General features: G+C 40.5%; 1 protein-coding gene across 9 annotated transcripts in view; it reads right to left on the reverse strand.

Annotated features, from left to right (window-relative positions):
• The window catches only part of LOC110323540 (microtubule actin crosslinking factor 1), a 339,871-nt gene that overhangs the window by 32,362 nt on the left and 289,081 nt on the right, over positions 1 to 18,428 (reverse strand). For 5 of the 9 annotated variants that reach the window (XM_029539978.1, XM_029539977.1, XM_029539974.1 and 2 more), the window contains 19 exons: positions 18,098 to 18,264; positions 16,303 to 16,462; positions 15,655 to 15,981; positions 14,441 to 14,525; positions 13,534 to 13,775; positions 12,597 to 12,803; positions 9,727 to 9,846; positions 8,997 to 9,104; positions 7,450 to 7,668; positions 5,752 to 5,955; positions 5,072 to 5,080; positions 3,838 to 4,069; positions 3,033 to 3,259; positions 1,577 to 1,699; positions 1,384 to 1,485; positions 894 to 995; positions 628 to 801; positions 383 to 538; positions 48 to 245 (listed from right to left, as the gene is read on the reverse strand). In XM_029539978.1, the coding sequence (XP_029395838.1) occupies positions 48 to 245; positions 383 to 538; positions 628 to 801; positions 894 to 995; positions 1,384 to 1,485; positions 1,577 to 1,699; positions 3,033 to 3,259; positions 3,838 to 4,069; positions 5,072 to 5,080; positions 5,752 to 5,955; positions 7,450 to 7,668; positions 8,997 to 9,104; positions 9,727 to 9,846; positions 12,597 to 12,803; positions 13,534 to 13,775; positions 14,441 to 14,525; positions 15,655 to 15,981; positions 16,303 to 16,462; positions 18,098 to 18,264 (3,162 nt within the window). The remainder of the gene's footprint in view (positions 1 to 47; positions 246 to 382; positions 539 to 627; positions 802 to 893; positions 996 to 1,383; positions 1,486 to 1,576; positions 1,700 to 3,032; positions 3,260 to 3,837; positions 4,070 to 5,071; positions 5,081 to 5,751; positions 5,956 to 7,449; positions 7,669 to 8,996; positions 9,105 to 9,726; positions 9,847 to 12,596; positions 12,804 to 13,533; positions 13,776 to 14,440; positions 14,526 to 15,654; positions 15,982 to 16,302; positions 16,463 to 18,097; positions 18,265 to 18,428) is intronic. The other 4 variants (XM_029539981.1, XM_029539980.1, XM_029539979.1 and 1 more) reach the window with 2 other exon arrangements.

Below are 18,428 nucleotides of genomic sequence, written 5' to 3' on the forward strand. Positions count from 1 at the left end.
ACGTGACCGCCCCTCCCCTGTGCTAGTCCATCTAGATGATAATGTACCTGCTGCAGCGTTGACTGCAGCTGCTGTTCCCTCTCCTCTGTCTTTTGCAGAACCGATTCCCAGCACTGGTTCATGGTTTCCAGGCGGCTTCTCAGGCTGCTGGCATCATCACCAGCACTAGACTCCAGGAGTTCATTGCCAGCTTTGTTGACTGTTTCCACCGTGGCTTGATGAGCCAAAACATCATTTTTTAGAACCTAAAAAAATGTTGAATGACAATTTATCTCTTTTGATGTCATTGAACCTAGTTCCTTAAGGTCCATATGATATTAAGCTTCTGGTGGCAGTAACTGGTCTCAAACTGGCAAAGTTAGGTAGAAATGAAAAAACTTACATGGTGCTTTGCAAGCTCAACTTCAATGACTTTTGGGTCTCCACTTATTGGTCTTTGAGCATCCAGCAGCTCTTCAGTGTGCGTTAGCCAGCTCATTAGTTCCTCTAAGGCATGTTGGAACTGGCCCAGGGCCAAGAGAGCACCTTCTAGTTTATGCTGCTCAGGACAAGACAAAGAACATTTGTTAGGATATCAGAGCGGGCAGAGGGTGGCTCACCAACCCATGTTACCTACACTAAGCTTACCTGTCTATGGGCAATCTTCTCACCCAGATTCTCCCAGAGGTGCTTGAGTTCTGTCAGTGGTTCTCGTATAATATCTCTGTCAGTTTCATCGGTAGCTTTCTTTAACATCAGTTCACCCTGGTGATTGAGTTTTTCCATTTCAATTTGCTGTTGGTAAACTTCTACTTTGAACTCCTAGAAAAGATTTATTTAACGTTACCATTAATTGAAGTCTTCATTATTAAAAGTAAGCAACTCTCTTTTCAAAGCCTTCCCTGGGCACAGACCTTCATCTCATTTAACTGATCTTTGACGGTGTTGAGGTCAGTGCCCACTGGGGGCATGGTGCAGAGCTTGATCACAGTGTTATCTAGCCAGTCAAACATAGCCTGAAATAAAAACACAAATACATAAAAACAAAAACATGACGTTACAAGAGAAGGAACAGCTCCTTATCAATGTTGGGCTTCATGATTGTGTGGGTTTAGGTTCCCAAGCAAGCAGTGACTTACAGAATTAGGCCAGCTTCATTGAGCAGCAGAATGGGTACAACTATGACAAGTAGGCAATGACAATAAAAATGGCAGTAGTAATTGAAACTTGGATCAACACTTTCTCAACAGAAGTGGGAAATGTAGGCCAGAAATGTGAAAGCAAGACTGCCTTAGGTTTCCCAACACTGCAGCAGTGAGGGCGAACCACTCTGTAGCACACTTAGACGATGACAAGAGAGAGCAGCACTTGTACTTCTTTTGTGGGCATCTCCCAGCCTCTCACCTGGAGAGTGTCCTGATACTGCACAGCAGCCTGCATGGCATCCTCGAGTTTTTCCAGCCTTTCTTTCCACGTTTTATTTAAGTTCTCCCAAGCATTATTCATCTATGGGAAAAACATTGAATCAAATTATGCTAGTAATACCTCTCTGGTCTGCTGTGGTGCTTCTCATCTGAGCCCCGCCCACGACCCAAACCTCATCAATGCTCTTCTTCACTTCAGGCTTCTCGGTTTCTCCACAGGCAAAAATCAAATCTGCTCCAAGGATTCTAATGAACTCCAACTCCTCATGCAGACCATCTGTCTCCTCCTTAATAGTCTACATGGAAAGGAGCAGACAATGAGTCAAAGCAGAATGCAGAGCATAGCTTCTCAAGCTTTGCAAATGCAACACAGAACCCCCCCCCCCAATCAAGAGCAAGCACTAAGCAAAGCCTCCAGAATCACAAAATGGTTTTTACTCTTTAAGATACTGCTGATCCAGAGAGTGCAGCCTCATACTCACAAGCAGTCAATGGACACACCAAGTAAAATCTATTAGTGCTGTGTGAGGCAGTGCACACCTTTAGTCCCAGCACTTGGGAGGCAGAGACAAGTAGATCTCTGTGAGTTCAAGCCCAGCCATTATTTATTACTCTACAGAGTAAGCTCCAGGACAACCAGGGCTACACAGAGAAACTCTGTCTCCGAGAAAAAAAAAAGTATTATATACGTAAGATATGAGCATGTAGTGATGGCAAAAATGGCAAGAAGAACATAAATTTGGATGTATAATGAGTTTTGATAATTTCCCAGCTCCTCCTGGCTCTATGAAAACATATATGAAACAGTACAAGTCACAAATGTCAGTGTCACAGCTGGGCTACATAATCTTATATTCATGTGAAGTCTGTCTAGTGAAAATTAGACTGCCTAGAAAGTCTAGAAGAAAACGTGTTTAAGTAACTTGCTATCCCTGGATGATAAATTCAGAATTTTAAATTTCTACTGTCTATCTCCTTTCTGGAAGTAGAAAAAAAGTCTCACATTAAAAATTAAACAAAAGCCGGGCATGGTGGCGCATGCCTTTAATCCCAGCACTCGGGAGGCAGAGGCAGGCGGATTTCTGAGTTCGAGGCCAGCCTGGGCTACACAGAGAAACCCTGTCTCGAAAAGCAAAAAAAAAAAAAAAAAAAAATTAAACAAAGGGCTGGTGAGAAGGCTTAGTGGGTAAGAGCACTGACTGCTTTTCTGAAGGTCCTGAGTTCAAATCCCAGCAACCACATGGTGGCTCACAACCACCTGTAATGAGATCTGATGCCCTCTTCTGGTATGTCTGAAGACAGATACAGTGTACTTATATATAATAATAAATAAATCTTAACAAAAACAAAAAACAAAGTTTTCAAAACATTGAGCTTGGCTTGGCAGCTAACACAACATAACTCAGGGGTTCCGGGCTTAGCTCACTCAGTGGCACTGCACTTGCTTAGTACACATGAAACCTCAGGTTCAATCTTCGGCATTGCAAGAAAACCATGAAAACAAAACAAAACAAAACATCATCATCACTACTACGCCACCACACATACAATCACATGCATACCTTAATAACGTATACAGTATTTTGTTAAAGGACATACATATGAGATGATGTTTTGAGTTTTTGTTACCTCAGCAGCTTCAACCTGTTGCTTGATGATGGATGGGTCAATACCAGGGCTTTCTAAATCATGGACAATATCCTGGGTGTCTTTGATGGTGGTCAGGAGAGCTGCCATGTCATACCAGAATTTCTCTGCTAATTCAAGGACATCAAGGAATTTAATTTCTCGCTCTTCAGACCGTGCTTTGATGTCTTCCCAGAAGAATACCATTTGGTCCAGCTTGTCCTGGATTTCTGAAGGAGCAAAGAAGAGATGTGAACAGAAGCTCTCTAAGTTCAAAATCTAATTTCTCCCTGACATTCGATTTAACGCTGACATTATTTATTAGCTTTACTACTATCATCTCTAGTAGTGCACTCAACAGGGATCTCTACACTAGGATTTTTTTTTACTTATGTTGATCTCCCTCATAAAGGAACCACAGAAGCAATCTGAAAATACCACACAAAATATCTAGTAAGATAAAAACAAAAGGGCTGAGATGGAAATGCTTCCTTCCAGTGTTCTCACTGAACTTTCTGTAAATTTCCCATGGAAAGTGTTACAAAAGGTGGTTATGTTCTGCCCACTATTGATACTGTGATACTCACATTAGGGGTTAAAGCAACATTTGTTTCCTGGCCTGGGAATCGAGCTTCCAATTGTAACCTTATTTCAATAGGGAAATGTGTTCTGAATTCTAAATGAATTCCACAGACTTTTGGAATACTCATTACTTGAGAAGTGACTCTGGGTAGGATATTGGAGATAGCAACAGCCTCTAGTTCATTCAATTATCTTTCTTAAAAAAATAATTAGATCCACCAAGTACCTTTTGCAGCCAGATCCTTGTCTGCTCCCTGTGATCTTCCAATGAGTTCCTCTCCCCGACGCTTCAGGGCTTCAAAGGATGGCTGTAGTTTCTCCAGCTCCACGGTGGCACTTTTATTGTCACTGATGCACTCTCTGATCTTGTCTACTTCAGCAGGAATCAGAGGAGGCATTCGCAGGCGAGAGGACAGATTCTCCAGAGTCTCCAACATGGGTTCAATTTTATCATGAAACTAAACAAGGTTGACTTGTTAGTCATCATAGCATTATTTCATCATATTGAAGGGTATAAGGTGACCTATTGTTTAGGATAGCCTGTGTTCAGCCTAGCACAATGGCTGTTCAGTGTTAGTTTTCTCTAAAAAAAACTGTTTTAGATTTAGATAATAGAGTTAGCCCATCAGAAAGGGGAAAAGGCAGTATTTATTTTGTGAGTCAAAAATTACTAAGTAATATACTAAAAATCAAACAAAAATGGTTAGCATTGTTACAATACTTCTCCAACTCTAACTAATCAGACAAGAAAGGGACAGGACTATGAAACTGGTCGGAGTCAGTACTCAGCATCTGAGATGACAGTTGCATGCAACAGACTAGACAAAGTTAGATGCCCTTGGCTGCTGTGTACATGAATGGGAACTTGGTGGTGTGCTGTCTAACAACCCACAGTGAAGGACAAAGGAAAAGGGTCATGCTAAAGGTAAGAAGGAAGGCCAATCAAACCGTCACACTTTCCTGGTACTAAAATGAGTAAACCTATAAAATTTTTATTTATAATTTTTTTGTTTGTTTTTGTTTTTTTCGAGACAGGGTTTCTCTGTATAGCCCTGGCTATCCTGGAACTCACTCTGTAGACCAGGCTGGCCTCAAACTCAGAAATCTCCCTGCCTCTGCCTCCCAAGTGCTGGGATTAAAGGCGTGCGCCACCACCGCCTGGCTTTATACTTTGATATAGAATTGGAAAGTGAGAACAGCACAGATGAGTTTTTGAAAAAAAAAAGAAAAAATCTAAACCAATTCTGGATTTAATATTGAGCAAGTCTCATCAATGTTAAGTGCCCTAAACAAATTTCCTTAGCAAAATAATTTCCATCTCTCTTTAACGTCTATATTCCACCCCAAAAAAGATGACTACAATAAACTTCCACAAAAGGTAGGGGAAGCATTCTTCTAGCAATGTCCTCAGCTCTCAGCTCTGAGAAATGGGTTCCCATAGGAGTGAGTGGACACCTTACCTCTGTGATCTGCAATGGTGGGCGCAGTCAACACAACAATGGGATGAGGCGGTGTGAGGAAGACAGGAGCAGGCGGCAACAACACAAAGGAACACATTCCACAATGGGGTGAGATGGGACGGGAGTGGGAAACTCGAGTAAGTACAAGTATTGACCAAGAATACTGACTCAACACAGGAGTAAAACACCCAGACACGACAACGTGCCACCAACAGCAATCTATTAGTTGAGAAGGGTGCAGTTATGTGCTGTACAGTCTACCGCTGGTGAATTTCCCTTCTCTTTGGTGCACTTCTCCCTTTGGATGCATATTTTTTTCTGAACTTGAAGTTGGCTACTCCTGTTAATGTGCTGCCATTCTAAATCTTACCATTAACAGGCCCAGCTGGAACCTGACTTTTGATGAGGTGATTACTGGTTTGGGAATCTACAAAATTAATTTATCCTCAAATCGTCCCTGCTAAAGAGTCATCGTAAAATGAAGTTCTCAGAGAAACCATCAATAAACAACTACACATCCCAGGCAGGTTGCACTTCACCTCTCATTCAGCGTCAGTGCACCGATACTGGGAACAAACGCAAGCAGACAGGTTTCTGCTCTACAGATGATGGATCATCAACAGAGAACCTCTGCTTAGGCTAGTGCACAGTGTTGAGTGTCCCGACATAGTCACACTTACCTGAGCAGACTGGGACACAGCCTCATCCAGAGCCAGGGCCCGCTGGCGCACATCATCTTTTATTTTGGCATACATGTTTTCTGCTTTCTGGTATTTTTCTTCAACCATTTTCCCTTCTTCAGAGTTTAGCTCCTTTAGTTGTGGACCTATTTTTAGTATCTTATCAATATGAGGTTTGTGTTCAGCAATGGATTCCCTTAGTTGCTATGGGAAGAAATATGAATTAAAATATAATGAGTGAAGAAAACAAAGCAATAGTCAACAAAAGAAGTGAGGCCAAGGGTGAGGTTTCCTAAGTCATAACAAATCAAAAATAGCGAGCATGTTTACACCAGTTATTTAGATACTCTGATCAGAGGTAATAACTGAGAAGAACAAACAGAGTTGCTAGAATCAGCAAGTCCTGACTTCTCCTTGTTTATGGGGAGTTTTCGGCTCTAGCTACGTAATTCACTTAATTTTCCAAACCAGATCAGAGGTCCAATCACTAAGAAGTCATGCCCGTCTTTAAGTAATCTCTGTATCACATTATAATTTACATAGCTTAGTATGTCTACACTTTAAGACTGAGTCAGCAAGAGGGTAGATTGAGAATAGCAATCACTTGGTAACTCAACCTCTCTGACTTTGCTGCTATGTCCAGTTTACACCTTTCACTTAAAGAAATATGGGAGGGCCAGAGAGATGGCTCGGCAGTTGAGAGCACTGGCTGCACTTCCCGAAGTCCTGAGTTCAGTTCCTGGCAACCAAATGGTGGCTCACAATAATCTGTAATGGGATCTGATGCCCTCTTTTGGTGTGTCTGAAGTCAGCTACAGTATACTCAGATACATAAATAAATAAATAAATAAATAAGTCAAACAACAACAACAACAAAAAAAGGAAATCAGGTGAATTTGTGGAAGTCAGTTCCCTTCATTAAAAATAAACAAAGGAGTAAAGGAACAGTACTATGGAGAAATCATAAGCCAGAAATGAACACTTCAAAGTAAAGCATTATTCATAGCCACATTTTAGTTGCTACATTTACAAGTTTCTCTTTCATCTTAAGTATAGGAGGCAAATGCTCTCTGATTAGTTCTTTCACAGCTCCTACTGAATCAAGCAGAAGGGTCATTGAGTCACACCTAATAATATCTGACAAGTCTCAGAAATATTGCAAATTTCCTTGATTTTTAGCTGGTTCTTCGTTTTTTTTTTTTTGTTTTGTTTTGTTTTTTGCCCCCTCCCTCACCCCTCTTCGGTTTTTCTTATAGACCGGGAATCAAACTCTGGACTCAGGCACGTGACAAATATTCTACCACTAAGCTACACCCCAGCCCTAGTTAGCTTTTATCCCTATACACAAAAGGTGTTTTAAATGTCTTTCTCATTTAATTTAACCTTTTGCCACCACCCAGGCTGAACTAGAACTTCTCTGTACTGCAGTTTGTCCTCTAGATCATGACCCTAATATCCAGAATGCTAGGACTGCACGAATGTGCTACCATGCCTGGCTTGATGGCTTCTTGACATATCTTAATCTTTAATCAATTAATATTAAACGATGAAAAATTCAACATGAACTTTCATCATGAAAAGAAATTCTGGTTAGGAATTAACTTAGTAAGTGAAACTCACTCTGTGGGCCTTATAACTGTTGTTTCTCAGAAAGTTACATAGCCCCCCTTCACTGGAGAGAATCGGCATGCTCCTTACCCTCATCTCTTCCTGCTGCTGTCTCAGCTGCTCATGATCCACAGCTGGAGGAGGCAGCTGTGCTATTAATGCCAGTGTTTCCTCAGCCCAGGGGCTGAGCTCTTCGTACGTTTCCCAAAACTGGTTCACTAAGACCTGTGCTCGCTCTAGGCGAGCATAGCGTTCTGAGTTAAGCAGGCTAACAGCTTCATATTGCTGTATTAGGCACTCGGTTTTCTCCTATGAGACAGATAGCAAAAGAAAAAGAAAAAAAAAAAAAAAAAAACCTAACGGAATCCTATTAGAAACTTTTTTTCCTCTCAACAACAAAAAATGCAGGTATTTATAAAGGCCTCAAACAAAATTGTACACACATATACATACACACACACACACACACACACACCACACAAGCAAGTGTTAAGAAACACACGAAATTAACAAAGATAGACTAATGAATAAGGGATTTTTTTTTTTAGTTTCCTCTTCATATTTAATTCAAATGTAACTATCACACATATGCATTACTTCTAGAATATGAAAAGTATGAATTTAGCTTGAAACGTAATAAAACAGCACAAGAAAGATGTAATAAAAATAATCTTCGCCGGGCGTGGTGGCGCACGCCTTTAATCTCAGCACTTGGGAGGCAGAGGTAGGCAGATTTCTGAGTTCAAGGCCAGCCTGGTCTACAAAGTGAGTTCCAGGACAGCCAGGGCTATGCAGAGAAACCCTGTCTCGAAAAACCAAAAATAAAATAAAATAAAATAAAATAAAATTAAAAAAAAAAAAAAATCTTCTAGGGCTAGGTGTGGTGGTGAGGCAGAGCCAGGTCATTTCTGGGAGTTCCATGGCAGCAAGGGCTCAATTCCAAAAAACAAACAAATGAAATAACAAAACAAAAGAGACACAACAATGAGGCAACATTAGCCCAACAAAATAGGCAACCCAACAACTGCAAAGTGCCGGCTTAAAAGAAAAGGTTTCTAAGCCTGGCACTTACTCTTCAGATGCTTAAAATGAACAGCTCAAGTCTTCTTTTTCCCTGAGGAAACAGTGCTTACTGCGCACCTTGTGTGATGCTCAGGCCAAATACCACACAGACTAGTCTGGACCTTGAGATTCTCTTGCCTCACACTCTCCCAAGTCCTGGGATTATAGGCATGCACCACTATGCCCTGACCTAATTATCAGTAATCAGAAAGTCCAGCAGGTAAAAGAAAAATACTTTTAAGACATTATTTTGTAGTTTCAGTTTCAATTACGATTAAGAATAGCAGCATGACCTAGGCCTCTACATAGATGTGTAGCTTGGTCTTCATGCAACTGAAGCAGGGGCTGTGTCTGCCTGTCTTTGGATCTCCCTCCCCCAACTGGGCTGCCTTGTCTAGGCTCAATAGGAGAAGCACCTTGGCATGGCGAGGTGGGTTGATATCCATGGGAAGCCTCCCCTTTTCTGTGAAAGGGAGAGGAGGAGGAAGGAAGGGAGGGGAAGCTTCGATTGGGATGTAAAGTAAATAAATAAATTAAAAAAAAAAATAGCAGCCTGAATAACAAGTGTAACTCACCTGCAGTACAGCTTTCTGCTCTTCTCCACATGTGCTGAAGATTTCACCACGGTGACTGAAGAGCTCATCCATTGAATCTTTGTGTCGAATGATGTCAATGGAGAAAGCCTTTGAAAAGCCAACTATGATTACATCAGGAAGTGAAAGGACCCTGCCCTGTGCCTGTACTGGTGATATGTCAGACAGGACAAATGAAATTCCTAGCTTTAGAAAGACATAAGGAATATTCATTCTTAAAGTTTAACTTTTATCTATCATCTGTGCTTATCTTTAAAACTATTTTTCTTTTCTTTTTTTTTTTTTTTTAAGATTTATTTATTATATGTAAGTACACTGTAGCTGTCTTCAGACACTCCAGAAGAGGGCGTCAAATCTTGTTACAGATGGTTATGAGCCACCATGTGGTTGCTGGGATTTAGACTCTCGGGTGCTCTTAAACACTGAGTCATCTCACCAGCCCTAAAACTATTTTTCAATGCTCGTCATTTTAGTTGTTCACAAAAACACGTTTCTTCCTAAATTATCTAGGAAATTGTTAACTATTCTTTCTTGGATTCAAAGGTTTATTTATCCTTTTCCACAAAACAAAACAAAACACATTTTTCTCACTGAAGTCAAGAATTTATAAATTAATTTCTACCATCACTTATTAAAGCATTCTACTTAATCTGAGATGGTCACATACTCTCCCAGTCAGGACAGGGGGAGTGCCTGGCTCTTCTATACTTACCTTTTGCACCTGCAGCTGAGCAGTAGTCTGGTCTTGTTCTAGGCGAATTGGACCGAGTGCCATCAGCTTCCGCTTGGTCTCAGCAACCCAAGCTAGTTCTGCATCAGCAGCCTGCTCGTACTAACAGTCAGTAAAAATGAACAGTTACATACAGCCAGCAGCTCTGTCCTGCAACTGTAAACTATCCAGCACAGAAAGGCCTGGATTTTCAGAAATATAGTTGTACCTCAAAAGTAAATTCAAAACTGAGAACAATTTTATTATAAACCATAAACCAAGCTATGGGGGTGGGATGGGGTGGCGTAGGGTGGGGAGGGGAGGGCTTTGTGGCAAGTGGTAAAGCACTTCCTGAACACACAGGAGGCTGTGGGTGCCATCCCCAGCACCATAGGGAAGACAACATGTGATTCTATCACTTGGGAGGCTGAGGCAGGAGGATTGAAAAGTGTGAGGCCAGCTTGTATTACACAGGCATACCTTGTCTCACAAAATTAACAAAAATTTCAAGAAAGAAAAAATTACAACAAAGATATAGAAAAGTTAGAATTCAACTTCTTCAAATGAAGTTATAAAACTTAGTAGAAATAGCAGTTAGAATTTTTCAAAGTGTGCTTCTAATTAGAGAACTTTAACAGAGTGATACTCCATTGACTCTCTCCAATTCTAATACTAAACAGTAGTAGGTTTACTTAATTTATTATTTTGTATTTATTTTTTGGGACAAGGCCTTTTGATGTAACTCTGGTAACTTGTGATAATTCTCCTGCTTTAGCCTCCTAAGGGATTACAGGTGTGTACCATCATGTCTAGAAATAGGTGTTTAAACATAAATTTATAATGGCAATGGACAGTTGAGTAGTGTTAAATTGAAAGAACTTGCTCAGATGAAGGATGGGACCTAGAAGAACCCCAAACTCAATCACAAAATCTAAGAACATTCTCTATATAACTGTTGATCATTAGAGTTCTCTAATCTTTATAACCTTTTCTTCAATTTTAACCACTGTTACTGTAGTGGTCTGAAGAGTTTTGGTACCCCCACAAACTCATCTGTTTGAAAGCCTGGCTCAGAGAGTGTCACTATAAGGAGGTGTGGCCTTGTTGGAGGAAGTGTGTCACTGTGGAAGCAGGCTTTGAGGTTTCATATATACTTAAGTCTGGCCAGTATGATACAGTCCCCTTCTGTAGCCTTCGGATCAAGACATAGAACTCAGCTTCTTCTCTAGCACCATGACTGTATGTATTCTACCATGCCTCCCATCATGACAATAATGGATTAAACCTCTGAAATTGTAAGCCAGCATTAATGAAATGTTTTCCTTTGGGGGCTGGAGAGATATCTCAGTGGTTAAGAACATTGTCTGTTTCTCTTTCAGAGGTTCAATTCCCAGCAACCACATGGTGGCTCACAACCATTTATACTAGGATCTGATGCTCTCTTCTGGCATGCAGGTGCATATGCAGATAGAGCACACACATACATTAAATAAATAAATAAAATAAGAGAAAGAGAGAAAGAGAGAAAGAGAGAAAGAGAGAGAGAGAGAGAGAGAGAGAACGTTTTCCTTTCCAAGAGTTGTCTTGGTCATAGTATTTCTTCACAGCAATAAAACCCTAAGACTTCCCTTTATCTGAAATGCTTAGGAACAGAAGTATTCTTAATTTTAGAATATTTATATAGACATTACTGGTATAGCATCTTCTAGATTTTGGAATACTTCACATTTTTTGAATAGAAGGTGCTAAACCTATATTTAAAGAGAAAAGTAATGAACTGGATATGGCAGAGAAGGCCTATATCCTAGCATGTGGTTTGTGGAAGCAGAAGAATTAGGAGTAGGGGACTGACTAGGCCACATCACACTGTCTCAAAGTATATGTGTGTAGGTCATGTGTGAGAACTCAGTTTCTCAAGCATAATACATTGTAACTGAAGATAACTGGTGTTGATTAGGAAAAACCTAAAGACAAATTGGGGATGTAGCTGGAATAAAAAAAAAAAAAAGTCTTCATAGTTCAGAAAACATCTGTTTATCACTGGGGTCATCCAGTCGAGAGAGAGAGAGAGAGAGAGAGAGAGAGGGGGGGGGGGGGTTATAGCAATAGTTATAAGTGCATGACCAGCTGTGTGACAGTGATGCCTTAGGAAGATGATAAAGATGTGCCCATCCCCTCCCCAACCTCCAAAGCAGAATAAAAAAGGGAAACATGACACCTGTGTTTACTAAGAGTCCCTTTTGGCTGGCTGTGCTATTTTGGTTTGCATATTTGAACATAATTATAGTTCTTGGTATCTTCCCCTTTCCCATCTAATGCTAAAATAGTGGTGCTGCACACCCAAACTCCAACTTTCAGCAGGCAGAGGCAGGTAGATTTCTGAGAATTTAAGGCTAAGATGGAGCTACACAGTGAGATCCTATATAACAAGGAAGACAGGGCTAGAGAGAGAGTACAGAGAGGTTAAGAGCTCTTTCAAAGGACATGGGTTTGGTTTACAGAACCCATGTGTTGGCCCTCTTCTAGTTTCTTTAGTATCAGATATAAACATGATGCACAGATATATGCAAACACAACACCCACACATATTAAAGTAAAACAAATGAACAAAAACCCAAAAACAAATAAATTTAAAAAATAGCTTTAACATAGGGCTCTTCTTGAAAGTTTTTCTCTGTACCAAGTGGTTGAGTATTTTGGTTCTAATCTGATCAAACCTTTTCCAAGTGTTTGCCATTATTAAAGTATGTTTATTCTATTTATTTTGATCTCATTATTCTTCCTGAGCCTGTACTTATGTAGGTTATAGCACTGGATACAACACATACATCCCATGACCTTAAAACACTAGCACATAGCATTATAAACATTACCTGTTGTGATCTCTGAATAGCAGCATCAATTTCATCTACCCTTTGTCCAACAGTGTCACTGACAAGTTTGTACTGTTCGTTGGCATCAGACACAAGTTTATCCAGTCCTTCTCTGGCTCTCCAAGGCACCAGCTCTAGGAGAGCATGGCTCACCTCATTCACTGTGTCCAACACCAGCCTGTGTTCCATGACCTCCTTCTTCAATTCCTAAGGAGGGAAAGGTTTTCAGGCCACGCCTTGCTAAATTAAGCCCATCAGCATTAATGTGTGTTGGGGGTTGGGGGAAGCCTATCTCCAGCACACATCCCAGCAGGGCACTGACCTCCTTCCTTTAGCTCTTTTTTTCTCTGCCTCACATTTTCAATCATTTTGAAACCTGACTTTCAGCTTAGCTGCTGCTTACTTACTTACTTGTCTGCAAGATTTGAGTCACATTGTCTGTGTAAAACAGTGTTTCTTTCTTTCTATTCCTTAATGCTCTAACTAGGGGCATTTAACATAACAAATACCCACATAGAATTTCTGTGCATCAAGAACTGCTTTTGATCCTGCAGCAGAATTAGAACTAACTACAAAGCACCTCTCCCATTTAATTCTTTTCCTTGCTTTGTTCTTGTTCTTTCTCCTCTAGTGCCCTCATCCATCTCCCTCACCTCCTTTTCACGTGTCTTCTGGTCTCCAAACAGTGCCCCCTTTAAAGAATGAATGGTGGAGGTGAATTATAGGTGACACAGCAAGCAAACTTCCTAGGCACCTAGAAATAGACTTCTTTTTTCTTCAGACTACAGTCTTATCTTTATGTAAAATCTTGTTGTCATGAGTACACAAGAGAGAAAGCAGGAGTTCATTTGGTTTAGTTCTAAGGAAAAGGTAAGGAAATATGATACAGACAAAGATGAAACTTCTTTGCCTGTTACAGTATAAAGTGATGGCTTACCTTCTGTCTTTGCTGAAACTGGGGTATTTGCTCCCCTGTGGGAGACTGTCCTCCACTGGCTGCCAGCTCCTCCTCCACTTCCCTCAGCCACCCAGTTAGTTCCTCATATGTAGAATGGAACTTGGTGGCCAGCTGCCGGGCTTGTTCTAAAGTTCTGAGGGCCTTAGAGCTAGTGACGGTGATGTCTGCATAACGGGTCTTTATTCCGTCCAGCTTCTCCTGGATGAGTAACACCTCCTCACCTGTGAAGAAGAGCACACCACTCACTTTTCACACGAAGGAGCTCTCAGGATGGAGATTAAAGGAGTCTTTTAACACTGCCTTTAAGTGGGAACTTAAATTTCATAGACCCTTGCTATGTCCTGACTTCACCTAATATCCCAAACTGAGGGGAAACTGGAAATGGAAATGAACCCTTAACCACATAAACTATTTCTGAGATTAAGCTTGAAATCCAATTGCAGGTGTTTCTAGATGTTTCTGAAACTTTACAGACAATGCTCTTATTCAATATATTAGGAGGTGGGAGGAATTGCCATCTATAATCAGATAGAAGACAACTAAGTTTTGTAGTTTTCAAAAGGTTTAGCAGAAAATGAACATGTTACCAGCTTCCGTGAAACACATATGGCAATACAATCAGCGAATATCAAGGCTCCCACAGACCACAGTCAATGCTGGGTGCTTATGATCTTTAAGATACAGAGGTAGGGCTGGATTTGGTTCCAAAAAGCATATGGTGGTTCATATCAACCTGTAACTCCACTTTCAGGGGACCCAATGCCCTCTTCTGGCCTCTGAGGGCACCCGGTACCCGTGGTGCGCATATATGCATATAGGCAAACCACTCAAAACATAAAGCAAACCAATCTCAAAGAGGTGCTAAGAGGTATACTTTTCAAAGTACCTGTAGTTTGTTTTAGAAGAGCCTGACCATTTTTTATTGCTTGATCTACATTCTTCTTTCTATTAATAATCTCTTCATTTAAAGCCTGAAAGGAAAGAAGAACATTAATTTCAAATCTATGGCATAACAAAGGGAAGAACTCTGAGTGCTTTAAAAGGACAACACCTAAAGAGATCCATTAGCAGCTCAGTTTAAAGTCAGATAGTTGATTCCTTTCTGTATCTCTTTGGTTACTCTGCTAAAGACAACTAAGAAATGCTCTATAGGCAAGCTCTCTTTCATGCTAGATGGAAAAGATTTAGGGTGAAATCAGCTTTACTAATCAACCGGTATCAAACTCGAATACAAGAAGTTTAGAAATGAAATATAACAAAAATGCCCATTGTGTCTAAAATAAAGAGACTTCATGAAGCAAACTGAAACATGGCTGGAGTGAAGAACAGGGACTGCTCTTCAAGAGAATCTGAGTTTGATTCCCATCACCACAAGGCAGCTGGCATCCACGTCCACACAGATCTGACACGCACATATACAAATAGACACATAATTAAAAAAAGATCAAGGGCTGGAAAGATGGATCAGTGGTTAAGAGCACCAACTGCTCTTCTGAAGGTCCTAAGTTCAGATCCCAGCAACCACATGGTGGCTCACAATCATCCGTAACTCCCTCTTCTGGAGTTCTGGAGTGTCTGAAGACAGCTACAGTATACTTATATATAATAAATAAATAAATAAATCTTAAAAAAAAAAAAAAAAGGATCAAAACAGGCATATTGTATAAGATGATACAGAATCTCTTGAATTTCACAAATATTAAGTTACAAGTACGTGATGAGATTATGGATACCACTCAGTCACATATACGTGGTTTTTTACAGAATGCTCTCACTTGCTCAAATGAAAACCTACTGATCCATTCATGTAATTACCCAATGTGCAATCGAGATGGACCCTGCCTCTTACCTGTATAATGTAGAATCATTAGTTCAGCTTGTTAAATACAAGTATTTATTTATGGATCTATCCAAAAAGGACTAGTACTTGGCAACAACTCAAATATGCATATGTAGAAATATACTATGCACACAATAAAGTTGGAAGTGTTTGTAATGAAGGGAAAAAAAGAAATTAAAAGAAAAAGAATTGAAAAGGAACACATAGCAGAATGACAAAATAATTCAGTAACATAACTATAAGAATGAAAACACAAATACCAGGTGGTCGGCATGCTGTTTCTGCAGGACATCCTGTCTGTAATCCTTTACGAACACTGTACTGAGCTTGTCCTCAACCTCAGCCAGCCAGTTGAGCACCTCCACCTCATCCTCCCCGAACAGCCTAGCATTGAACAGTGCCTGCTCAAGCAGGGATGCTTTCCGACAGCACCGGTCTTGAATTTCACTGTATCGGGCCTGCAATGAGTCTAGCTTTTCTGACATGATGCCCTGCTCTGCTGGACATGTCAGGGAGGAGAGGGACTGCCCAATTTTAACTGCCTGGTGCACATCTGTTGCATGGTTTTCTATTTCTTCCTCTAGAGCCTGGAAATCCAGATGGAAAAAATGAGTAACAAAAAAAGCAAATAAAAACAAACATGAAACAATGAATAACAAATAACAGAACAAATTAAAATAAAAATTCACCTGCTGCACAGCAAAAACAATATGAAAAGTAACACGCAAGCTGCTTCTCTCCCCTTTGATGTTCACCTATTAGTCAATGTCTACTTCAACCCAATGTAACTTTTCCAACTAATAATATGACCTCATCTTAAACTAAAAACTTCACAAAACATCTAGAGAATGCTGCAGCTTTTCAGTCTCTACCTCTGGTTATGTTTCATCATGGCAGCACCTTCCTACCTTGTGACGAATAATCTGCTGGTGTATTTTGGCAGTCTGAGTGCCAACAGGTTCCGAGTTAGCAAGCTTTTTCTCTGTGACAGATAAGAAGTCAGAAATAGGCTCAGCTGTCTCATGGAATTGTTTAGCCAGAACCAAGATATCTTCCAGCTGTTTTTGCCTACACAAATACATAGAACACGTTGCTCAGGCAGAAAGTCACATAAAGAGTCATGTAGTATTAAATTCAGTAAAAGGGCAGTCTTTACCAGGCATGGTTTAAGTGCTCATAGTAAACAGAACACACATTACTAGGAGGGACTTTGCAGCTATAAAAGTTTTCACAGCATCATTTTCCATGAACCTTCTCTAAGGTGGGCAAGATAATTATCCCATGATTAAATGAAAGCTAACCCTGATGGCTTAGACAAAGACTTCTCTAATCCCTCATGAGTAGTGGCAGGCTAAGGATGGAAGGAGCTCTTCTAGCACTCTCCCTCAGACCACACTGACACATATCAGAAAGGGATGTATCATGTGCACCATGTTCAGGTGGTCCTGAACACGGGGCCACAATAAACAGGACACAATGAAAAGGAACCCCAAATCAACTGTTTTCATGTCTTACTCCTGTATGTGAGTTAAGAAAATATGTGAAATAGTTTACTCCTGTGAGCTAAAAGTCCCTCCCCAGTTTCAAAAATCCAATTAGGCTTCTGACAATTTCAAGTCAAATTTAAGACAAGCACACACGTACTTTATAGGTCATTTGGAATCTTACATTCTATATAATGTCCACATTAAACTTGGGGTTTTTTGTTTTGGTTTGGTTTGGTTTGGTTTTTTCGAGGCAGGGTTTCTCTGTGTAACCCTGGCTGTCCTGGAACTCACTCTGTAGACCAGGCTGGCCTCGAACTTAGAAATTCTCCTGCCTCTGCCTCCCAAGTGCTGGGATTAGAGGCGTGGGCCACCACACCTGGCTAAACTTGGGTTTTAAGTATAGTATAAATTAAAAAGGAGAGAGGAAGCTGTCTTAGATTAAAACAAAAAACAAAAAACAAAAAACCAGGAATAAGCAACAGACCTGTATGAGCAGCAAATTAGTAATGAAAGGTCTTAACACTTTCCAGAACTGACTGAATGATGGCCATTTTAAAAGGTCTAGTACTGCTGGGGCATGCAGCTCAGTAGTAGAACTTTTGACCAGCATAGATGAAGTCCTAAATTCAATCCTTGGTATGGAGGGGTGAGGGTGGGTGGGGGCAGGATTGTGTGATGTAAAGTATTAGTAAAACTTTACTTAATATTTCCTTTATCCAAGTTACATTTAGCAAGCCTATTTTATAAGAAAATCCTATCTCTTGAATGCCTATGTATTTAACAGTATCACAGATTAGCTTAGGATACAAAAAAAATTAAGTATCAATGTAATCTAACAGAAAAGACACGTCAAGTTTTAATTCTAACAATTAACACTGTTTATATATGTGAAAGTAGAAAAAAACAAAACAAAACAAAAAACTCTCAGACTGTCAGTTGGCGGGAAGGCAAGGGGTCTGCATCCATTATTTGGAACAGCAACTCTGAGGCAGCACTGCCACTACTCATATCAAGCATCTCAAAATTTGTGAGCAATTAAAGCTCGGTTCCTGAGAGTGATGAGTGGATTATTTCTAAACACTTAGCCCCCAGCAGTAAATGCCACGAACATTCTTCAAAGCAATATGTGAATTATCCAAGAGCCTGTAAAGCACTTCAGTGACTGTAATCAAACACGGAGCAGAAGAACCCTCCTGACACGTCCCAGATCCCTTACCTGGCTGCCGCCTTGCTGAGGAGATCCGTCCATCTACGCTCAAGACTCTCCAGCTGCCCAGTGATTTTCTCTCTATCAGCCAGCTCAGCTGACTGGGCTATTCTGCCTCCTTCTGCTTGAAGCATATCCACTGTGGCCTTTCGATCATCTAGGAGTCGCTGGAGCAACTGTGGCATGTGTGTATAAAGAGAAAGGAAAGTAATAACAAAGGGTCATTTAAAAATAAACCGAGGTTTCTAGCTGCATTTGTAGCAGAAGATGACCTAATCGGCCAACAGTGGGAATAGAGGCTCCTTGGTCTCCCAAACTCCATATGACCTAGCACAAGGCA

This window comes from Mus pahari, chromosome 6 (genome assembly GCF_900095145.1).
Source record: "Mus pahari chromosome 6, PAHARI_EIJ_v1.1, whole genome shotgun sequence".
In the NCBI taxonomy this organism is placed as follows: Eukaryota; Metazoa; Chordata; class Mammalia; order Rodentia; family Muridae; genus Mus; species Mus pahari.